This window comes from Orbicella faveolata, unplaced genomic scaffold, assembly GCF_042242905.1.
Source record: "Orbicella faveolata isolate gen_17 unplaced genomic scaffold, um_ofav_v1 contig_12, whole genome shotgun sequence".
NCBI classification, from domain to species: Eukaryota; Metazoa; Cnidaria; class Anthozoa; order Scleractinia; family Merulinidae; genus Orbicella; species Orbicella faveolata.
Window position 1 is genome coordinate 18,368,973 of NW_028301539.1, and position 24,329 is coordinate 18,393,301.

The 24,329-nt window shown below is 39.7% G+C and overlaps 2 protein-coding genes and 1 pseudogene across 2 annotated transcripts; 2 read left to right on the top strand and 1 right to left on the bottom strand.

The window, feature by feature from the left end:
- Positions 1-554: 554 nt before the first annotated feature.
- Positions 555-3,581, top strand: LOC110059619 (all trans-polyprenyl-diphosphate synthase PDSS2-like). Its single transcript, XM_020766342.2, has 3 exons — positions 555-1,092; positions 2,544-2,884; positions 3,166-3,581. The coding sequence occupies exons 1-3, from the start codon at positions 582-584 to the stop codon at positions 3,532-3,534; spliced, it is 1,221 nt and encodes a 406-aa protein (XP_020622001.2). The 5' UTR covers positions 555-581; the 3' UTR covers positions 3,535-3,581.
- A 424-nt stretch (positions 3,582-4,005) lies between these two features.
- On the top strand, positions 4,006-7,008 carry LOC149116949 (uncharacterized; annotated as a pseudogene).
- Positions 6,820-24,320, bottom strand: LOC110059618 (putative ATP-dependent RNA helicase DDX10). Its single transcript, XM_089282658.1, has 22 exons — positions 24,130-24,320; positions 21,514-21,577; positions 20,699-20,829; positions 20,450-20,530; positions 19,624-19,701; positions 19,381-19,501; positions 18,706-18,820; positions 18,371-18,404; positions 17,684-17,746; positions 17,134-17,238; positions 16,851-17,013; positions 16,315-16,399; positions 15,358-15,421; positions 14,526-14,563; positions 13,831-13,918; positions 13,020-13,108; positions 12,470-12,512; positions 11,947-12,183; positions 11,726-11,848; positions 10,045-10,287; positions 7,908-7,990; positions 6,820-7,666 (listed from the first exon to the last, which is right to left on the bottom strand). Exons 1-22 carry the CDS (start codon positions 24,253-24,255, stop codon positions 7,540-7,542), a joined length of 2,301 nt encoding a protein of 766 aa, XP_089138784.1. The 5' UTR covers positions 24,256-24,320; the 3' UTR covers positions 6,820-7,539.
- Positions 24,321-24,329: the final 9 nt, after the last annotated feature.

The window sequence follows — 24,329 nt, forward strand, 5'->3', positions numbered from 1 at the left end:
TGCCCAGACATTGATTCACAGGAATAAAATAAATGAGATACTACGCGCGCTCTCATTGGTCGATAGTTGAGTTTTAAGGTGGTTCAAAACAGTTTCCAGCAGTTAGATTTTTATGGGTCATTATAACCACTCTTTATCACTTGATGGCTTCAGCTGTTTGAAGCCACATCATGGTATCAAAAAAATGCCCAATCATTGGTGAACACGTTGTTATCGTTTTCGTGACACAATAGGTTACCATAGCAACAGTATGACCTGCTAAAACACCCTTAATTGCAGCTTTCGGGGCTTATAATTCAAAAACGGCACAATGATTTTTTTTTTATTATCAAATGTTGATAAGCATGATAAGACGCAACTTTTGGCAAAATTAAAAAAATATATGTACATAGGGTTCAGAGCCACCTTAAAGTGCTGAAATTTTAAGGTGGCTCTGAACTCTCTGTACAGCCGCCGCAAATGCAAGCCGAGTAATATCTTTGGGAGTCAACAATACGACTTACATGACGTAGCAACCTGTTTGTTATGTCACCACTGGCACATTTGAACGCGGCGCGATTGCGTGTCTTCAAACATCCAAAATGGCGGTCGTTTGCACCCTTGCGAAGGAAAGAAAACCATTGCTCTTAGCTTTTCGTTTCATCAGAAGCTATCATGACTCCAAACGTAGCTTGCCACAACATAACTCTGCGTTTTTCTCAAGGCAATTTCGATGCGCACGTCTTTTTATGAGGAGACATATCTGGTCTTCCCGACAAGACGATTTGACCAGAGCTCTTTCGGACGCTGAGAAAATTGTTGGCTATCCGACGTCGTTCTTAAATTTGCGATATCTGTTGAGTGACGAAATCTCTAACATCGCCATGTACATGAAAAGGTTCGCCATGAGCAAGCATCCCATGTTGCGAACAGCTCGAGGCTTCGTATCAGACGAGAACAATACTATGCAAACTCGTGGACTGTTGGTGCTCCTCGTGTCCAAAGCTTCTCGGCCATGTTTACAAAGTGACTGGAGCACGGATCAGGAATTAGTAGCTGACATCCATTCAAGCCAGAGACAGCTAGCTGATATAACAGAAACTATACACACAGGTAGCAGTGACCTAATTTTGTTTTCAATGTTTTGTTCTTCTTAATAAATGTGTTTCAGTTAGTAAATGGAAGAGAATTTTCTTGCACAATTCCAATCCCAGGGAAATGCCCTGGCCTAACGACAAGTGCCTTGGCAGTTGAATTGGGTATGAATATAAGCTAGGGTATAATTATGTGTTATGTTCACCGGATAAATCACTTTACTATGTAGCTACTTCTGCAACTGGGCAAGATGAACCAAATCCTCCTTTGTGATTGGCTACTTGAGTGGGCAAGACTGGGGTATCTTGCCTGCTCAGGACTACCCACTGTTTCCCGAAAGAAAATGGTGTTCTTTATACCATATACCAAATCTGTTATTGACCAACCTTATTCGGTCAAGAAGGCTGAATATTGCCTCAATGTTGTTTTTTTTTTTATGGACCTTAGCTTGGTCTGTGAAATGAAAAAACAAAAGAACTGGGCCAATATCCAGCCAGTTAAAGACACAGTCCGCTAGACAATGATTTAACCAGTAGGTTAAAGTTTTATTGACATGTATCCTCTGAACAACTGGGTCCACATACAGTGTGTAAGGTGCTATCCAGTGAAGAAGTGTCCAGAAAACAAACTACTAATAATGTGATGCTTTTCTCTGGATAGTTCATTGTCCAGTGGATATCATTATGAATCCTTTGAACTACTGGGGCTGCATGTAGGTGGATAAAATAGTGACTACTGTTACCAGCAATCTGGCAGCTATGCTTGGTGGCGCTGTCTTTACTTCTTGTCTGAGATGGGATATAAGATTTTAGAGCGGTTTGAGACATGGATCCTGGACTGCTGTGAACTCTGAGAACTCCCATCCACTTACAAATTTAAATATCCCCCCTGTAGTACACACACCATGGAGAGGGGGTGGGGTGGGACAAGTACAAGGGAAGTACATTCATTAACTGCCTTATAAAGAGTGGGTTTTTCAAAGTGTTTTACAAAGAAACTAGCTTGGCTAAATCAATTGATTGTTCAGGGTTCAGCAGCAGAGCCCCGATTTGGGGGGGAGGGGAAGAGGGGGAAGGGACTCCTATATAAAAAGGACTGGGGTGCTCATCAGAAATTTTGAAAAGAACCCCTAAGAGGTACCAAGATTTTGTTTTGTGGGCGTGGCTTAAACATTTTTCACCCCTAAGAGGTACCAACTCTAGAACAACACATTATCTCTGTCATATTCTTTCAGCTCTATATCCCAAAATGTACCACAAAAGTTCCTGCTGTGGACCTTTTTAGGCTGAACACCCTAAGAGGTATCAAAACTGCTTTTTTAATCCCTAAAAGGTCTGACAAGTACCCTTGTCCTTTTTATATTGGAGTCCCACTCCAGGAGCAGAGCCCCTTATGCCAGTGGTAAAGCAGATTCAAGACCAAAGCATAGGCTGTTTTGTTTTTGACTGAGTACTTTTTTTCTGTTGCAGCCAGCTTGGTGCATACAGGTATAGTGAATCTATCCAACATCTCATCATCCAGTAAGTCATATCAGGATGACATGGAATTTGGTAACAAGATGGCTGTGTTGAGTGGTGACTTTCTTCTAGCAAATGCCTGTACTGGTTTAGCAGAACTTAAAGACACTGAGGTAGTGCAAATGATCTCAGAGGTAATTGGACATTTGATGGAGGGAGAAGTTCTGAAGATCACATTTAATGCTGATAATTTGAACTTGGAGTTTTGGAATGAGCTAGTGTTTAAGTGTAAGGGAAGCTTGATGGCAAACAGTTGTAAAGCGGCCCTCAAGATTGTTGCACATTCAAAAGAGGTGAGTTTATAGTGATCATATACAATTTTATCTCCAAAATGAACCAGGTTTGTGTTTTATGATGTAATGCTTGCTGTATCCTGCATCGATAAACAAGATACCTGCTCCTGATGGTGTGTTTGTGTTTATTAAGATAAGTTACAAAATATTTTATAATCATTTCAGGGTGATTAGAGTATAAGAAATGCTACTTTACATGGTATGCTGAACACATGATTTCTTTTACTGTATTTGCATTTGTGTGATAATTGAACTGATTTGTTTTGACTGGTTACTTCTAGCTTCAGGAAAAGGCTTTTGAATTTGGGAAGAATATAGCATATGCTCACCAGTTAAAGGAAGACTTTCAGTCTCTCCAGGAACAAAAATCTACAGCTATTCTCTACAGTGCACCCATAATTCTCTCCAGTAACCGCACTGAGGTGAAAAAACTGCTAAATGAAATCTTCTCAGAGCAAAACACAGACAAACTGGATCAACTACACCAAGAACTGTCTGGCATGGTCGTCCAAGAAGAAACAGTGATACAGTTGAAAGAATTGAGTTCATTTTTTAGTAAGCGAGCTTTGGACTCACTGGATCTCTTTCCAGAGTCTGACGCCAAGGAAGCGTTAGTAAATATCGTAAACTCGTGTGCTTATCCTGGTTAAATAAATAAATTATAAATTAAATAAATCACAATATTTAGAGAGGAAGCCACATCAGCCTTACCTGGTTTTCGAGCGCATCCTCTATCCTGGTTGAATTGGAATTTGGAGTGTTGGTTTTTGTGGAGGAAGGAAAACCGGAGAACCTAGAGAAAAAACCCTCGGAGCAAGGCGAGAACCAGCAACAAACTCAACCTACATATGGCATCGGGCTGGAATCGAACCCGGGCCACACTGGTGGGAGCGAGTGCTCTCGTCACTGCGCCATCCCTGCTCCGTTAGCACTTAAGATTTTTAGTGGACCCGTTGACTTTCTCGTCAGTATTATTTTCGCAAGGGTGAAAATAAAACCTGTATTTCAGAGACTTGGTGTGCGCTTGTACACTTATTCACCGTAAAAATATTTTTGGTAATTGAGGGTGCGTTTCTTTAAGAAAATTCAAGATTGGATTCTTAAATCTGAAAACGGATTTTGCGTTTCTTTACTAAACAGATCAATCCAAGATCACTCGGATCATGGTGCATCAAAGGAACCGAAGAATCCTTGCCCAGAGTGAATAGCGCGTTTTCCTTCCTATAATTGATTTGCAAAGCACTGAGAGTCAGAGAAGCGTCAAGAATTGCGCTTGGTAATGAAACGAGTTACGGAATTTATTAATATCGTGGAGGGGGGAAGGGTGGTATTCCTCATCTAGAGGTCGGGGTCATACCCTGGCTGAGGCCAGTTGTGCTGGGTTTTTAGACAAGACACTTAACTCCCACGGGTTCGCTTTCTATCCAGGAGTAAAAGTGGGAATCGGGTAATGTTAGGACACCCTGACTGACAACATACCCAGGGGTATCCTGCGATTGAGATATCCTATACAAGAAAGAGGCAGTGCTTTAAAGGCATAATTTCACGCTTCGGCGCAGGTGCAAGCTATGAGGTAGCCCACCCAATGCCATTGTTTATAAACCAATTAGATTCGAGTAGATAACTCGGGCGTCCGGTCCAGAATAAGATCGTCGGACCAAATAACAAATTCGATGTTCAATACTGAATTCGACATTTTCTGTACAAATCTTGGGCATCAGTCATTCAGCTAGCCTTTGTGTAGCCATATGGCTCAACAAATTCTATAATTCTGCTTTCACAAAATTTTAGTCTGTGATACTGAAGTCGGAACATGCGAATGGAGTGCTAATGAGAAATCTCACCTGACTGAGCGAGAAATTTTCAAAGGCAAATTTCCCACAAGTTAACACGAGCGTCATCAGTTGTTTTATAAACAATAAAATTGAATTATGAACGTTGTAGTTTGCACATGCGCTGAGCCGTGAAACCCTCCCTTTAATTAATGGCCTTAAGCCTGTAACCCAATGAGCCAGCTGCTTGTTACTGTCTACCACCGAACACGCACCCTTAATGGAGGAACGGTAACGTTAAATGGCTTTGAACCCTTCAGCGTCTTTCCGTCAGTAATAACCAGGACGATGTTGGCAGCATCCGCTCTTTCGCCATTATCCGGAGTGAAAACAATCTGGTCGGCAGGGATTAAGGCTCTGTCTGTGTAAGTATCCCAGGAAACTTTGTAAGGTATCTCTGAATGAGACCGTGAGTGGCATCTGGAGACCGACACTGAGGTGAGTCGAATTTGCATCGCACGGTGGGGTTTTTAGAGAAGATAGTAACACTGAAGTGTGTGTCGGGTCCAAGCTGGTGAATGAATGGTATCGGGAAAGTCTTCACACGGACAAATTTCCAGACACCGACCCTACAATTTTGTGATCGGGCTCGAGAGACCGACGAAAATAAGAGCGTGTGTTCTCTGTTTTTTAATATTATTTCTTCGAGTGCACCCTAATAGACACTTTGAAAGCTGAAAATACTGGCGTTTCGTTATGAACACCTTAAGTGAGACCAGAATCCTTGATTTATACCCTTCAGCGAGACGAGCATTAACATACTAGACATAACCATAAGCATAAAAGACGCTTATGCGCCAGTGGGAATGGCCGCACATAACCAAAAGTGTTAGCATAAGAGTGCTTGCGTTCTTTTGAACTGTAAACACCGCTGCTATGGACGTTGTCATGTTAAAATATAGCTACCAGTGCGCAGATTTCTTAATTTCAACATAGATGAAAGAATACTTAGAGCAAAATCGTTTCAAAATACGTTTTGCAAATGGTCAGAGATGTTGAACATCGTCATTGGAACGATGTACACGGTCTTAAGAGATGCGGACTTTGTTAGACTGGGCTACAAATCCCGCTCGGAGAAGGGTGTGGCCTGCATATCCATCACCGGCTGCCGTTACAGGTCTTACAGTCCAAAAGGAGACTGCAACCGACCAGTGCATCCGTGAAGGCTGGGCTCTCAAGTGTGCCAAAAATGCCTATCGTTTCCGCTTACCTTAATGCAAAGTTTGCTATAGATCAAAACACTAGAAAACAGTTAGTTTGCTGATACAATTGCACGTGAAATGAGATATGCATTGGGGCCAGATGGTGTTCGCCTTTTCAAAGTCTCGGAGTTTCTGGCAACACAGCAAACCTCGTCCTACTTCTCACGTCGTGCAGCCAAGACCCGCCAGCAACTTACCAATGATGCCCGCAATATCATGGCAAGCGAAGATGAAGACAACTTTGCTGGGGCAAGGGAAACTGTCATGACCATTACACTTCAACATCTTATCACGTTGGATCGTCTTCGATCAGTATGATATTTGCGCCTTGGCCAAGGATGGATCACTGGAGCGATTAAAACGTGGCATGCTCCAAAACATTTGTCAGAAACTGGAATTAGAGTTGCCACCCGAGCCTATTCGCCGTAAAAGAATCTACCTGGATTTACTTGAACAGGCCATACTAGCGTTGTAAACGGATGAACTCTTTGCTGCTGTAACTGAGGATCATGTAAAATGTTTGTTTCACTGCAAAATTTACTGTTACAGCATATTTTGTAAAGCTGCTCTTAAGAGAGATTGCAATAACTTTATAAGGCAGTGCACATGTTGGATTTCAGTATTAACGAGTGCATCAGAAAACGAATGAGATTGCAACTTCAACAAGTAAGTAATACATGTGCAACACTTTTTTGCCGCCTACAACGACAAGGGCAAATAACGTTTTCAAGAGATGAGATTGTTAGGTTCCACAGTAATTAAATAAATGAGAAGGAATGTCTCCAAATATGGGATCGGAAATTGGACTGTAAATTTGGAAAGAAAATCTTAGGCCTATAAAGATAACAGAAATGCGCATTTTTCTCGTATTTTTCAGATTAGAAAAATAAAAGAATGAAACAAATGTAACTAAGCTTTTATTTACCCAGAGTAAGTTTTTCAATTAATTCACAATAAACAGAAAAAAATTTCTTTGCTAAGCGACACGAATCGCGACTGGTAGTATGTAACTTGCGTTATTTCAATAAATAATCTGCAGAATTTAAAACATATTAAAGTATCTTCGTTAGTCAGCTTTTCCTGCGAGTAATCGGTTTGTTATTGTTGAGTATTTATCTTTAAGCACATTTAGATGTGGGTCACCTGTTATTAAGCACAAAAACACAATGAATCACGTCCACATCAAAGATATTCTGCGTCGCAGACGTTTCCTTTCCATTTTCCAAGCGGGGAGATCGAGCAAGCGAGAGAGCAAACGAGCGCGGAAGGAGAACGGGGAGAGCGTGGGGAGGAAAGGATTCATTGTTTGCCCCACCCTCTCCCCCTGCTACTTATTATTCCGCACTCACTCGCAGTTTTGTTCCCTTCGCGCGCATTTGGAAATGAACGGCTGCTATGTAGGCTATATCAAAGAGAATCATCTCAAGGAGAAGGCTGTCCACCTCACTCATTCACAGGACAGAAGGCAACAATGACATGAAGGTCCCTAATTTGTGGGGGCCAGCAGAAGGTTTCACGTCATCATCATCATCATCATCATCATCATCATTATGTCCTTTTCCCTATAAGGGAAATTGGGGGTGCCCTTAACTTCATCTCGCTCTAAAAGGGTGTACATTTGTTAAGATCCCGACAGAAGCTGCAAAACTAGTTCCTCGTCTTCTGCCAAAGATGGCCCTTGGGGCGCCAAATCCAGAGCAATATCTGAGACTCCGTCACTCTTTGAGAAGCCCTTCCTCTTCTTGGGGCTATGGACCAAAAAAAGAAAACAATTTAAATTTGACTCAACGTCTTGGTCTTGTGTACTGGTGGTGTATACAGTATAGTGTTTCAGTCAAAAAGCCAGGCCCAGCTAGAGCTTAGAAGAAGGGAGTAGTTGGAAAAAGGCAACTATTTCTTCCTTGGTGTTAAGATTCAAAGGGGATCGTCAAAAACCCAACCAACAACCATTAGCCTTAAATTTTGATTGAAACAGCTACAATACAGTACCTCTGTAGCTGTTCTTCATCCTCAGAGTCCTCGAGTTCTTCTTCAGCCTCTCCGTCGTCCACTAAACCGACACCTGATACACCCTGACAAACAAACAGCAATTTAGTGTAATCCTAATTCTAAACAGGAGACCTCGCTAGTCCACCTGTTAACCCAACAAACGTCTCAAACCTTCAGAGAAAAACCGCGAGCTACTAACATGGTATTAAGAGCTAAAGCTGGCAATAAACTAATGAGACCCTGTTAGGGGTAAATTCCGACAAGCGACATGGCCTTGAAACGGCGACATGAGAGCTATGAACGACAGACTACTCTAGCGAAATAGAGAAAGCGACACCAATGGCAAGATAGACCGACAGCGAATTTCGGAACTGAGAATGCAGTGATTGTTTTAAACGTCTGAGTCGAAGTGAAGACGCATTTCCAGAGTTTTACATGTAAATGTGTTTTCCTTTCTCACGCGCGATGTCGGCGGGTCGTGAAACCCAGGCTTTCTTATATATGCTAAAACGTCCACGTCGAGTCCGTCATTGCTGAGTCCGTCACTCTCAGCTGACTGAGCAGGCCCTAAAACGCCTAAAACACGCTTAAGGAAAAAGGAAAGAGATCTTCGACCGTCTGCTTCATATTTTTATTATTGGGTCACCAGTAAAAGAATACGAAGCTGTATTATCAACAAATGGCATTATGGAAGGAAAAGAGAGACAGGGGAAAGCTGCGAAGGTCTTCTCGTATTCAGCAGAAGATAAGGGTTACGCCAAATTCAAAGGAAGATCATGGATAGGAGAGATTATCTGATTAAGGCAGTTGAGATTTTGAGTTAAAGAACGGTTGTTTAACATAAACATGGTAAAAATAGTCATAGGTTCAATTGTACTTTAGGTCCAAATACTGACTGGAAAATGGCTGAAAATAGCAATTCCAATCGTCTAAATTTCAAAATTTCCCGGGGGGAGTATGCCCCCACATCCCTAGGAGGTTAGCAACTTCAGCGCTCGAAAGAAAGCCCAAGCCCTTAGAAAGCATGCCTCCCAGTATGCCCCCCAGCATGCCCCCAGCCCCTTAGAAAATTTTGAAAAAATGAAGTAGCTAAGAAGTCTTTTCCTTCATGCTGAGTCGAAATGTGATGCTTTAAGCCTGGTTTTCACTAGCGACGGAGTCGGAGTCGGAGTCGTAAGAGAACTTACGACCTAGTGAAAATCGAAAATTAGAGTCGTAAGCGGAGTCATAAGCTCGACGGAATCAGAGTCGGAAGAATCAGAACGTTTCGATTTCTTCCGATTCTGTTTACGACTCCGTCGTTTATGATCCAGTGAAAACTACATTGTCGGAGTCGCAAGCAGAAACGGAAGAACTAGTCAATCACAAGGCCCGGAAACGAACATTGTGATTGGTTTATTCTTCCGCTTTTGCTTGCGACTCCAACAATCTAGTTTTCACTGGATCGTAAGCGACGGAGTTGTAGGCGGATGCGGTGTTCTGCTTCCGACTCTGTCAGTTTGATTTTCTCTAGATCGTATCCCTCTACGCTTCTGATTACGACTCCGACTACGACTCCGTCGCTAGTGAAAACCAGCCTTTAAAAGTAACCATAAAGTAATCATTAAATCCACTGACCGGAGAAACGCTGGCTCTGCATAAGAATTCCTACTGCTGAAAAGTGTTCGAAGTAAGTGCAAAGCGTACAAGGAGTAAATTATATCCAAAGAGATACTTAATTATACATGTACTTGACTAAAACAGCAAGGTACCTTCAATGCGTGAGAAATAATAGTTTCAGCGTGAGAGCGCAAGATTGAATTCGTTTGCGTGAGCCCCGGGGAACCTCATGCTCAATGCGTGAGACTTGAGAGCACTGTGACGGTTTTTTTTTTGATAAACAAAGGTATTACGATGAGTTATACGTGTAGCTTCGTTTTAATCGAACAAGGTCAAATTTCCCGACACAACTCCTCTGAGACGAAATTCCGACAGGCGACATAGGAATCTTGCGAAATGCCGACATGGCTGGTGGCGAATTTCAGACAGGGGACATGAGGACATGGGTACCCCCCCCCCCACCCTACAGGGCCTCACTAATGCCGCGATGATTTTTTCGCAACAATGACAACAACAAAAAAATGTTGTTGATAGTTACCTGTTCCTCCCGCCGTCGTTTCTTAAATTTTCGTCTTTGTTCTTTGTGTTTGCTTTTAATTCGCTGCCTTTCCACTTTCCTGTCAATCAAGTCCGCCTGACGCATCAAATCACGTGATTCTTCTACTGAAATGCCACCCACGTGACGTTTATGGCTCTCGCCGAGAGGGACTGGTTCAAGAGTTTCGTTGCTTGGTTCAGACTTACTTGCGAGATTTAGAGGAGGTCCTTCAGTCGTAAGTGGCTACAATTGACATAAACGTGATTTATGAATTTAATTAAGTTGACAATGAAAGACTCCAGATAGTTCTAGGTATTACTTCTCCCCACTGGATGGCATGCTATTCATCTGTCGTATGTTACCTCCTTCCACCGTCATAGTTTTTTTTTTTTTTAAGGAATTATCATTTTGGCGAATTTTTAACGTTTCGACGGTAGCATTTATCGAAATCTGAGGGAATTGTCCTTGTTTATTAACACGACTTCGCTTTGGGATGATAACCGTGGGACAGCTACATTTTGATTGCATTTGTTGATTAGTTCCAGTCGCGACAGATAGCTCAGTATTTCCCCTGATGAATAAAGTAGTCTTATGGATCTTGCCTTCAGAGTACTTTTCCACCGATTCCAAACAATAAAATTTCGACCGGATAAAGACTCGAATTAGTCGCACGGAGTTTGTTTATGATAAACGACCACGCGAACCGAGCACGCGATTGCAAATGCCAGCTTAGAATAATTTACGTGATTTAAATATCCTATGAAACTTGAGAGTCTACAGAAACTGGCGGCGTCACGCAACGTATCAACAAATCGCGACCTCTTCACTAGCATGGACTTTGACACTATGCATACATGTTTCTGACTGTAAAACCTCGGTTGTTGCTGAAAAAAATTGATTTTAGCAATAGACAAAGGTTGAAAGTCAGCTAGTGAAATCATTTATTTACGGTATATATACACATTAAAGTGAGAGCGTCGAACGCACTCTCATAATCTCTGATTACTACTAGTTTTTTTTAAGGAATTATCAATTAACTTCGGTTTTGAGTTTGCCAAGGACTATGATGGATTCGAGAGCGTCGAACGCACTCTCATAATCTCTGATTACTACTAGTTTTTTTAAGGAATTATCAATTAACTTCGGTTTTGAGTTTGCCAAGGACTATGATGGATTCGAGAAACTCGTGCAACGTCTGCTAGCCAATCAGAATGAAGGTGCGCTCTTCTTGACCAATCAAACAGTCTTTATCTGGTTTGCGCGACTTTTCCCGCCCACGCATTACAAGTTACCGGTTTTTGCATCTGGTTCTGATTGGCTCCGTGCACTGGCCTTTTGTTTACAGAGAGGTTGTTACTAACGATTGGCTTAGAAAACTCGCGCCACTTTGTCATCCAATCAGAAGTAAAACCAAAACCAATCATGACTCGCTCACACTCGTTTTCCCGCGCTTTGCGTCAGCCACATGTATTTGCATTACCGTTTGATTTGTTCAGTGGATTGTCTCTGTCCCCTGTGATTGGTCAGAGCTATTACTTTGGTTTTGGTTTAACGAAACTCAATTCACAACCACGCTAGAGATTAGCTCTGTGAAAACATTTGTTTGTGCCGGTTAACAGCAACTAAAACATCTCTCAGCAGCAAAAAATAAAACGTGCAAAGAAAACATTTTGTATCTAACCTCTCCTTCGTCGTCAAACACTATCTTTGTGTTTATCTTCACATTTTTGTTCAGTATTTTTTTGGCCGCAGCAATTTTGGTCTTTGGTTTCTTTGGCTTTCTCTCTTTTTGAACCAGGTCTTCCTGAAAAAAAAGGGTTATGGTTAAGATGTGATCTGACCGCAGTTCACATTCTACCAAAATTTCAGATTTGAAAGTGGATTATGTCATTTTAAGCTTACCTCTATTGAAGGTGGGCCTGGGTCAAAGTTTACATGGCGTTTCTTAAGGAATAGTAAATCATCTTGTTCAGCGGTATCATCTTGTAATTTCGAAGTGTTTACCAGATCCCTCTCGTCTTCACTTTCCTCGTCCCCAGACCCCTCGTCACTACTACCGCTGCTTTCCTGTGTTCGGTTGCTTGTCGCGAGGTCAATTTGTGACGAGTCATTTTGTTTACCATACTTTTTCTCCGCTTTCTAAGACATAAATATATACCAGATTAATGTTCAACAAAAGTGCCAGTTTGGTTATTTAATCAAAGTTACCAAATTAGAAGTCGTCAGTTTTTCATGCCTCTGTCCTGTTATTGATCATGAATTTCGTCATAACATTATTAAAGTAGCTCGGACTACTTTGACAATGTCATGACGACATGCATTGTCAATAACAGGACAGACGCATCAAAAACTGACATAGTTTTTTTAACTATTGCAAAGTTAATTATACAACTAGTATGAAAAACAAGTTATCACGTCATCTTACCTTAAGAAATCGAATCCGAGGAGGGTTGGGTAATCCAAGTGATCTACAATAAAAAGAAAATTGAACGTCTTCCTCTGTGGCTGCTATATTTTAACGTCGTCAGTTCCATATTCTTCCTTCTTTTCCTTTAAAATTACGCTCTTAGACAAACTAAAGTCATCTTCGTAGCGGTTGTTCAAATACTCAAATGTCGTTGTTTGACAGTGCCACACCTAGCTAGTTCTTAGGCATGCCAGCTAAACTGACAGAAACATACATATATCAACTGAACATAACAGACAAGTTAGCTATTTACAAGCGTGACCGAGGAGTTGAACTAGGGTCTACCGAGAAACAACTCCAGCTTAGTGGTCAGAGCGGGACTTGAACCCGTCACCTCCGGATTTCAAGTCCGGAGCCCTAACCACTCGCCCGCGCTGTCTACTGTTAAACCCCACACAAAACTTTCTTACAACGTTTTGCAGCCATTTTTTCGTTCAGGAAGCGTGCTGATTGCTTTTACTTCCTCACAACAAAGATTCCAACCAAAAGACTACAAGACAAGACTCACTGCGCAAACTCGTCCAAGGGAAGCTTGTTGACATCAAATATTTTTTTGTTTGACTGCAGGAACACTGATCTGGCGTAGGATACAATACTCTGAGGAGAAAATAACCAATATGTGATTAATTGTCAAATAAAACAGTTGGTTTTTTTACCTTAAATTACAATATTTAGAGCGGAAGCCACATCAGCCTTAGCTGGTTTTCATGCAGGTCCTCCATCCTGGTCCAATTGGAATTTGCGGCCGATAAATGCACGCAAAACATTTTTGTGCATTCCTATGAGGGTTTTCCAAAAACAGTAGCAGCGTTGTTATTCCAACGTCTCACACCAGAAAGCGAACTGCTCCAGACCTTATTTTAGAAAATCTTTTAAGTACATGTAAGCTAAGTCTCCTAAGCGCCCTCTTCCAACAAGGGCACACTTTCGAACTGTGAAGAACAGCTCCCGAAAAAACCTGTCGGCCGTCTGTCGGACATCTGTCGGACCACAGTCGGTTTTGGCCAAAGCCCCGGCCGACATCGACATCGCTGCAGAAAAACGACCAGACTATCTGTTTTCGGGTTTCTGAAACTATTTTGTTGATAGGGTATGATACTCTATTACTGTCTTTTCTACAGCAAACTTTCTGTCTTAGAAAACTGTCGGTAACCTGTCGGCAGCTTGTCGGTAACCTGTTGGTAACCCGTCGGCCGACAGTTGGCCGACACTGAGTCAGTTTTGGGAGCTCTTCTTCACAATTACCTATTTTTCTATTTGAACTAAAATTGAATTTATGAGTAGCATAACGAACATCATGGGATGTGAGAGCCTGTTACCTTTTGAGCCCATTGCTTTATTTCTAAGTCCTGAGCACAGAATGCTTCAAGTTTCTTTCGAATTGAACCCAGCTTCTGTGGATTCACTCTGCAATTTCAAAATTAAACAATTACGACAAGTTAGAAAATACAAACTACTGTGAATCGAATAAATGGATGGAAGCAGACTTTCATGAGATCAAATCTACATCTCTGGTATTAGGTCTCGTGCCATCACATTCACGAGGGGGCTATTAATAAATGTTAAAAATATTAAATGTTGAATGTTTATAGTGGTTGATCCCGGCACTTAAACTGAAAGAAAGAAATATTTCAAATAAACATAATAGGCTTAAAAATCCCAACTGGCGGGAAGCAGACCATTTGTCTATTTACAAGTGGTCAGAGCGGGACTTGAATCCGCGACCCCCGGTCTGGTCCAGTCCTGTGACCAAACCACTCGGCCATGCTGTCTCCCTCCCTTATAGATCATTTTCTTGCACAAACCATTTGCCAATCACATCGGAACACTTTTAATGCACGCTTATGATTCGCTTGAATTCAGAGACGGACCCACGCAGCAGGGTTAATATTATTCACACTAATGGATAAATTTTCTCGCATGAATTGCGTGAGCTGTAGTCAGTAGGTTATAGGCTTCGGATGAAAACCAACAAATGAAGCCATAATTATAAAAATGTGAGTAACAGACTAACCTTATTCTGTTTATAGGTATCTTTTTATCTTCTAAAGCCTGAATTAAGAATAAACAACGAAGTAAGCAAACAACAAACACCTCCAACAACAAGTTTTATTCCCCCATTTGGTCTCATTTACATTATTAGAGATATCAGTTTGCACTGTTTAAAAAAAGACAGAGGGGGTCTGACTACCTGCAATAAAAAAACAATAAAACAATAAATAAAGAATTATCTTGCTTTTCTCAGAGTTAACAAGATGTAAACTACATGTTAGTACAATGGTCAGTTCAGTAAATCTGTTATATCATCAAGTCATTTTCAGTTGCATGAATTTAGACTCAGGTGATGAAATAGGCTGGAAATATTCAACAATTAGGTTGATGTTCAAATTCTCCTTTCTGATTGTCATTCATTTCTGTATGTGTTAGTTTTGAGAATTTCATGGTACATCAAGAAAATATTCCTAATAGAATTTCTTTGCATCCACCAGTTTCTGTGGGAGGCGTTTCAGTGGGAGGCGTGGTGGCCTCATGGTTAGTGAGCTCGTCTTCAGATCGAGAGTTCAGGGAGTTGACCAGGGACTTTGCGTTGTGTTCTTTGGCAAGACACTTTACTCCCACAGTGCCTCTCTCCACACCAGTGTATAAATGAGTACCAGCAAACTTAATGCTGGGGGTAACCCTGCAATGGCCTAGCATCCCATCCAGGGGGGAGTTGAAATACTCCTAGTCACTTCTTGGCACAGAAAGAGGGATAAGCTCCAGCCTGATGAGCCACTTGGTTTGTAGCCAGACTTTACCAACCTACACGTTTCAGTAGTATTTAGAAACTGATGCTGTTGTGTTACCTTAAGCATTTCTGGTTCCTCTGAAGGTAATAATACCAACAAGGATTGTCCATTCTTGTGATACCTGACAAACACAAGGTTTACCATTCATGAGGCCTGTCAGGGTACATGAACATGGGACACAATATTGACTAGAACAACAAATGATGGAGATGACTCACATTAGAACTGTGGCGTCGATGTGAGGACTTTCCAAAATTGCGACATGAAAAAGTTTGAAATTCAGATAAGGGAACATGCATAACCCCCCAACAGAGCCAAAAACAACAATTAAAACAACTAAAGGTTAACACATGAGCAAAACAACATTTTAAAAGAAACATTTTGTCTACAGTTTAACTTCTCTGTATCCACACTACATGTACATGGAAGGAATTTGAAAATGGAGGTTTCACTCTGAAAAAACATCAAATGTTTTCCTTCCACACTATGTCGATGAAATTTGAAAACACAACAATCACTGGTCATTTTGGATTTGTGTTTGAGGAAAACTTGGGCAGGGAAATCACCTGATCATTGTGATGGTATCATTTTCAAAAAGCTCTGTTTTCAAAATGTTTTCCATCCACACTTAAAACACAAAGCTGGCGTTTCCAGATTCCTCCAGTTTGAAGAGCATTTTTGAAAAGCTTCGTTTTCATGACGGATTAGTGTGAATGGTAGCTCTAACCATAGAAATAAAGCTGTGTTTTCAACTTCCTCCCATGTAGCATGGACGGGGCCTTAGACATGGTCACAGCTTCCAAGAGACTCTTATGATGGATGGTCTGACTGTAAAGTTCTGCAGTAGTTATAAAGACACTAGGCCTAGAATCTCAAGGAGAGTTATGGATGTCAACTGTGTGCACTTGACCAGCTGTACGCATTTGTGCATGCACGAATGGAATACTGTACCATTTTCTGGGTACAAAGGCAACAAATTCTAAACAACAACATATCTAGTTCATGTCCAGTCACCTTGCTGTTCTTCCTGCTCGATGAATGTATGTGTTGGCATCTTCAGGACAATCTAGTTGAACCACCCAATGAACTGCAGGAATGTCTGCAGAACAGAGACCAAATAGGTATTGTCACTTATACACAGGACTCTGAATTGAGTGGTCCAATCAAGCCCCAGCTAGTGCCATTGTGTTGCAGTATTTTTGGATGAGGACTCTATCAGACAACTGGAAAGTTGAATTTGTTGCAGGAAATGGGCCTGTTGAGCTATGAGTGTGTTTTGATTGACATTTACTCAATTATTGTCCCTTGTAGATGCTAATCCCAGTTGACCTGCACCTATTTAAGACCTCTATATTGATTCATTCTTATTAATCTGCACCTCTTTTGTTCTAGGAGTTCAGGAATTGTTTGTGTTGTTTATCTATTGTTACATTTAACCAAAAAAAGAACCTTAAGTTGTAAACAGTGCAGGTCACCCAGCTAATCCCTTTTGGCCTTTTGGTTAACAATGACCCACTCTAATGACGAAAAAACACAGGACAAGTACTCACCAAGACCCCTAGCCGCAATATCTGTAGCAAAGAGCACAGCTTCAGTCTTCTTACAAAAGTCATTATAAATTGCCACTCTCTTTAACTGCTTTTGTTTGCCATATAGAGCCATTAGCGGTATTCCAGGTCGCAGGCGGCGAAAAGATTCATAGATGAATTTTACCTACCAGGAAGAACAAACAATAACAAATATTAAATTAACAACAATGAAGAAAGTCCTGAGAAAATATCCTGATTCATATAACTGAATAGAAATGTTCAATATCAAATTATTCTTTCTCACCTGTTTACAACTTGAAACAAAGACAAGAATCTTGCTTTTGATGTGATTACGAATAAAGGAGTGTAGAAAATCCAGCTTTTCATGTAGTTCACAAACTACATAACTCTGAGAGAAAAGGAAACTAGAGTAAAATTAACTTTCATACATTCATGACAGAAAGTCATCTAATCTAAGGTGCCATAATAACAATGTTCAGAAGACAAGAATGATAAGAAGAAACTGCAGTTTACTAGTTAGAGCAGTTTTAATTTGACCATAGAAAAAGTAATTGGTTTTGTATCACCACTACAAGATTGGCATTTAAAACTTGTGCCATTTTCTCATCCAATCGGAAGTAAAACCAAAACCAATCATGACTCACTTGCAAACATTTTCCTGTGCTTCACATCAGCTACTTGTAACTACTTTCAGTTTTGATTGATTCACAGTATTGTGTATGTCCTTTGTGATTGGGTAGAGTGGTTACATGTACTTTGGTTTTGATTTTACAACACTCCATTAAAAGCTGCTCTATTTCAAACACAAAGCTGTGATATCATTGATAATGAACCTGTGTGAGTCCTTTAGGAGTACTTGTTCTTGAGTTTTCATGTACAGCAATGTATTCAGGATCCTTAACAAGAGAAATAATATCAAATGAATATCAAATGATTGTAAAGTTTCACTAATATACAGACATTCAACAGCAGGTATAAACTAATTGAGCAGATGTACAATATTCCTTTTGAAGATCTCTCAAAAAATATTAATTAATAATTAGATGTGACACTAACACATTACATGTACATGCTAAATTTACAATATTGAAACATCATGATCAGAAAGTAATGCCACCAGACAATTTTCTTGAGCTGGAAACTAATGGTTTTCTAATGGTGCATTCCTTTGGGGTGTTCTGGATCAGGATCAGTGATCCAAGATCACTCATGAACAGGTCATGGGGCATGAAAGGAACTGACAAAACTACTCTGGTCACAGATTAATAAGTTCCTTTGATGCACCATGAATGATAATCCGAGTGATCTTAGATCACTCATCCTGATCCTGATCACCCCAAAGGAACACATGCTAAATTCTCAAGATGGGATTACAACCAAAACGTTTAGTGCTTAACTGGCTGCAACAGCTGGTTAAAACCATGTAATGTCACTTGTTTATGGACAAAATTCTTAAAACTGATTCATTAGAAACTTATCATTTTACTAGCTTCTTTACCTAAAGACAACAAAGATTGTACCTGCAGGCTCAACCTTGCTAGATCTTGTACTGATCTGTCAAAAGAATATGACTGAATTTCATCTCAGATCATAATTATTATATTACTTAGCCTCCCACATAAATGTTCTTATGGTTCATCACACAATCTTTCCATAACAAGCCAAAAGGATATCTGCATAGGAGGGTAAATATTACTAAGTCACTAAATCAGTTAGACTAACAATAATTAAATTTTATGAGACAAAATATTGTTGGCATTGACAAAGTTTAAAATCTGATTCTGAATACTCTTCCTTGATTTTGAATCTGTTCTTAAGCAAAGTAGTAAGCAAATTATATGAAAACATCTTGTACCTTGTTTGAGTCGCTGAATAAAGCATGGTCTGTCTTTCTTCGGGAAGATTTTCTAAAATGGCATTCAGTGTAGCAGCAAAACCGAGATCTAGAATTCTGTCTGCTTCATCCAAAACTAAAAGCAAAAAATGGAGATGGTCCAGTTGTGCACAACAATCTTGTAAGCCTGAACAATGGTATGATGTGTCTACAAAATCCCCCCCACTTATCTTGGCCTCTTAGGAGTTATTAAACAGACACTGTCACATATCCACACACAGAGAGATTTTTGAATGGGGACATTTGAAAAGTGGGTTGGGACAGACCCTACTTATGCAGTAATATTTAATAGTACGGTATCAGAAAATTTCCTTATTATCATATCATATTTCATCCAATCACAGGTACTACTTACTAGATCCTCTCTTGTGATTTTATCCATTAATAGGGGAATCTTTGTTAACAATATTTTCCTCATTAACATAAGCAATTCAGTTTCTGATTGAGCTACAGAAAAATAAGCTCTGACTATTGAAAGGCTAGGGCACAGCAAAATTAACTGTCCCCAGGAATCTGGAGGGTTCAAACTGAAAAACCTTCCATGGGGGTTTGGATACTTTCTGAAACAACTCAATCTAGCTAACTAACTCTGGAAAACTTCAATTCAGCTCAGAAAAGTAGAAGATGGTTACTTACCAAGAACCTGTAAAGAGTTGCAGTTGAAGTCTGGCGTCTCATCCATGTGCTGAAGCAGCCGTCCAGGGGTACAGACAACAATATTTGTTTTTCTAATTCTTTCTTGCTCATGTTTCAGGTCCTATTAAAAATAACAATGGTTGAGTCAGCAGGTAAGTGATAAGCACCTTTACAGAATGAAGGCTTATTGAAGATTGGGGGACTGAAATGAAGTAACTGTCAAGTCTGAAGCAGAGGACCTACCTTTCCACCGATTATAAGACCTGCTGAAAGGTCATGTTTGCTGCCAATTTTGCATAATACTTCAAATGTTTGATATGCCTACAAATGAAAAGAAAATACACAATCAATCAGCATGAGACACCAATGGAAATCACAGATGAGGATGCACAAAACGTTCAGGTCATTTTATAGCAAAAGGATGTGTGCCCCATAAACTCAGACATACTCTTTTTTAGTTGAAGGTCAAATAGATTTTTCTGATGTTTTAATTTCTCTCAATTTTTTTGGGTGAGGAGCAAGGAGGAATTTAATTACCTTTACTATATGACTTGCATTTTTAGCCAATATAACGCACGCTCTGATTGGCTAATACTAGGGCATTATTCTCCCGTAATGCCGGCACAGGCCGATTACGGGCCTGCAAAAGCCAAGCAAAAGGCCATATAATAAACAACTTATTAACCTTGAAAGTTCAGTCTTTACTGGAACATCTCAAACCTCGGCATTGTTGTATTGACCTCACTATCGCTCGGTCAATACGGCAAGCTCTGAGTCTGAGATTTTCCCGTAAAGACCTCACTCTCGGTTAATAAGTAATTAGTAATGCATGGCAAACCAGTGGTGGATATTATTCTATTCTTATTTACATAAGACCTGAAGGGCTGAAAAATTTTCACACCCCCACCCCTTTACCGGGAGAAGACATGGCCAACCTTTGCTTCATCTACATGCTTTTTCCAAGCAATATAGGCCATTTTCACTTGAATCTTCTTTTAAAGCAAAAATTAGATTTTAAATCCATCGATTTTGACTACATTGATGTAATAATTTACCTATACCTACTTACAAGTTCACGGGTAGGAGAGATTATCAGAGCACCTAAACCATCTACAGAAGTCCACCTCTGACTCCATAGTACTTCAATTACCTGTCAACACATTTCACATAACTGTTTTAATATTTTGTTCAGTCAAAGTGTTGGATGGGTTACACTCTTTATTACAAGTCTCATACATTCCAATGCATTTCTGCAGGAATTCATCAATGACATTTGAACCACATCGCTTAAACAAAAGATAAAACTTAGATAACATACAGGAATAAGAAATGCCAAAGTTTTTCCTGAGCCAGTCTTAGCAGCTCCTAAGACATCACAGCCTTTTAAAGATATTGGTATTCCAGCCTTCTGAATTTCAGTTGGAATTTGATACCCTGCACCATGCAAGCCTGATGAATGAAAACATTACAGCCTGTTAGAAAAAATAAAACTGTTCTAACCTAGAAATTCTGGAGGGATTTGAATGTAGGTGGAGGGGTGAGATTTGAGCCTAAAACCTTCCATGGAAGTATGGATATTTTAAGGAACATCAAATTCCCGTGAGAGATATATATGAGATTTGACCAACATATTTCTGTTCCAATCACATAGTACTACAGAGATCTCAGTTTTTACTGCAGCCCCTGACTGGTTGTCACTGGCAAACCAAAATTTTTAATCCTCTAATAACGTGACATGGATTCTTTTGTGTTCGATAATCAGTGTAAAATTAATTTGCAACAATACAAGACAATTCTCTCATAGATACGAGCTGTTTACCAGATAAACAAAGAGCAAAGAGACATGTCTGTATAACTGTAGTCTCATTAATAAAATTATACTTCGAGTAGACTGAGGTGCCAAGCACCTCCTGGAGAGGTTGACAGGATTGGCAAATGAAACAATGAGTAAATGAAATTACCCGTTCTAAAGAGGTGCGTGGCTTCTGAGTAGACTCAAGTGATGAGAAATTATAAAGAATTTAATCATCAATTAGGGATATTATTGCTTTGAAGTACACCATCAAATAAACAAGACTAAAACTAACAAAAATTCTATACAACACAGTTTATATGTAGTTTCAGCCTCTGTACCTTGAAGTGTTCTTTGTGAAAGAGGTAAATCAGAGAACTTTGATAAAGCAGCAGCACAATCAAGCTAAAAAACAACACAAATAAGGGATAAATTGCAGCTAAATCACTGGGATAAAGTCTCACAAAATAACCTAGTATGCTCTCTGTAATGGTAATTAAAAGTACAAATTTTACAATAAATATGAACAGTTACAGAGCAACTGTTATACCACATGCACATTCATTTATTGCATAAAGACAAAAATGACATTTTACTTTGAATCTACACCATCCTAAGGGGAAGGTTCCAATAATTATATGCAGTATTTTGTGAAACTTCTTTGATTTGCCATCAAGTTCACTGACTCAGGTAAAAAAAAATGTAAATCTTATTTATAGTGGTCATGCACTGTACAAGAACTAAGCTTAGCTACCTTACAGGCATGCCACTGAAACAAAGGAAACAGATATTTCAAATAACGTAACATAGTTAAAAATCCCAACCGGCAGGAGGCAGACCAGTTGGCTATTTACAAAGTGTGACCAAGGATTTGAACTTGGGAAGACCGAGAAACACATCCTGTTAGTGGCAGTGTGGAGGCCTTGAACCCAGGACCTCCGGATTACAACACCAGCGCCCTAAACCACTTGGCCATGCTGCCTCCTTGATTAGAGTATGTCCTTTATTAAAGAACATATCTCTTTGACTCTCTACCTACATGTACAAATTACCCAATAAACCAAACTCTAAAATTGTTATATTATAAATGGGGGCATGTACTAAAACCCAAAGCAACAAAACAAAACCACTGAAACAAGCGAAACTACCAAAAGGAACAGAACAACAACAACAAAAAATTAAACCACTGAAACAAGAGAAAATAAAATTACCAAAATGAGCAAAACAACCAAAACAAAACCACCCAATAATACACAGAACAAAATGACCAACATGACACCGCAGAAATGACCAAAAGTAAAATTACCGACATGAGCAAAACAACCAAAATGAAAACCACCTAACACACAACCGTAAATAAAATAAAAAAAACTAGTGAGACAATCTCAGAAAGTGCAAAGTGTATAATTTATAGCTCTGACACAGTACTCATAACATAATTCCTATATAACCACTGCCATTCACTCCTGGTTTGCAGTGACCTTGCGAGTTAGTTAGGTATTTTGATGAGACATAATCTTAGCAGCGTGTACTATGTTTCATGTGTGTATTTTCAGTCACAGTCCAAGAATAACTTACAATAACCACAAGGTTTATTTTGACTCTCTGTCCTTTTCGCTTGGGGATCTTTTTTCAAAGAAAGCCCCTGACAGATCTCTTCATGCCATTAAACAGATGACTATACCCAGGCCCAAGTCTGAAGTTGGCAGAAACACCTTATGGTATAGAGGACCTGTCATTTGGAACTTTGTCAACAAAATTGCTAAAGGTCTGGAGCTCCTTACCAGTTTTAAAACCACTATTAGAAAATTACAGGCTGATTTGGAGGCATTTTCTTTTAACAAAGAGGCTGTCGTTATTACAAAGAAACCAAAAGATTTTAGTTACTTTTTGACTGATGTACATAGCATAATATTATGACTTTAACTTAAAAAATAATACCTTAATTTAATATAATATTTGTAAATTTTTGTTATCAGTGTTTGTATTTTGTAGTTATTTGTATATAGTAGATCCACATCAGCCTATGGCTGCCTTAATTTTAACCTACTTTTCAAATAAAGTGTGTATGTACCCTTTGTTAAGACCGCTCTTGAATGTTACTATGGCATTTTATGTTAATTTTTGCTCATTTTAAGTAGTGAACAAGACAATTTTAATTTTCACTCCCACATTTTTAATTTGATACTTTTGTCTTGCTCACAAAGGTTAATGTACCATGAAGCTCGTTTTCTTGAAAACGCACATTTTTTTTTCCAGCTGAAAATAAATGGAAGAAAGTTGAATATCAGATGAAGAAATGGAGGAGGAATGATTTGTTTTATTTCACAAGCACATTTTCTTAGAATTGACAAACAAGAACTTATCTAACAATTATCAAATTGTCAGATCACGGAATAGCACATTCTGTTACCACCTTTGGCCATTACAATAAAACCACTGCAGTCTACATTTTACCCTCAGTCTGCATTTTACCCCCGTTCTGCAGTCTGCCGTCTGCATTTTACACTGACCGTTTACAAAGTCTCCACGCTTGCCCGGTGATGGCCAAATTGATAGGTGCATAAAACCTTGAATGCGAGAGAATATCTGCATTAAAATCGAGATTTTTTTCGACATTCCATCTTCCGCTTGCTTGTGGTTTTGTTTTTTGGTTGTTTCGCTCGTTTGCATGATTTCGTTTTGGTGGTTTCGCTTGTTTCGGGTTTCATTTTCGTTGTTTTGGTGTTTTCGTTCGTTTCGTTGGCTTTATTTTGGTCGTTTCGTTTTCGTTAGTTCGGTGGTACCGCACGTTTTGGTAGTTTCGTGTTGTTGTTTCGAATTTTAGCAAGCTTACAGTACATGTCATTAAAAATCTCCACTAGCACGTGGTAATGTTTTGAATCGTGCCAAAAAATTAGCTCATTTCCACACGTCGCGAAACCTATGCATAAAGAAGAATACAGACAACAACTTACATCTCTGCAACGATCCTCTAATTCTTTAATCTCTTTTTCTTCCTTTGCCCATGATTCTCGACGTCGTATTCGACGATGTTTTTCAGATTTTGTCCATCTTACTTTTGCCTCCTTACCGTCGGCCATATTTCTTAGTAACCTCCCTTCCTTGCCAACCCCAGACTCTGCCTGCGATAAGGGAGGAAAAGAAGGGAGAGCCT

Excerpts from the sequence above, each read along its gene's own strand:
- LOC110059619 (XM_020766342.2), top strand. The coding sequence starts at position 582 with ATGGCGGTCGTTTGCACCCTTGCGAAGGAAAGAAAACCATTGCTCTTA. Across the intron at positions 1,093-2,543 it reads AACAGAAACTATACACACAG|CCAGCTTGGTGCATACAGGT; the intron begins GTAGCAGTGACC and ends TTTCTGTTGCAG. Across the intron at positions 2,885-3,165 it reads TTGTTGCACATTCAAAAGAG|CTTCAGGAAAAGGCTTTTGA; the intron begins GTGAGTTTATAG and ends GGTTACTTCTAG.
- LOC110059618 (XM_089282658.1), bottom strand. The coding sequence starts at position 24,255 with ATGGCCGACGGTAAGGAGGCAAAAGTAAGATGGACAAAATCTGAAAAA. Across the intron at positions 19,702-20,449 it reads TCTCTCCTACCCGTGAACTT|GCATATCAAACATTTGAAGT; the intron begins GTAAGTAGGTAT and ends TTTCATTTGTAG. Across the intron at positions 18,405-18,705 it reads TATTCAGCGACTCAAACAAG|ATCAGTACAAGATCTAGCAA; the intron begins GTACAAGATGTT and ends TTCTTTTGACAG.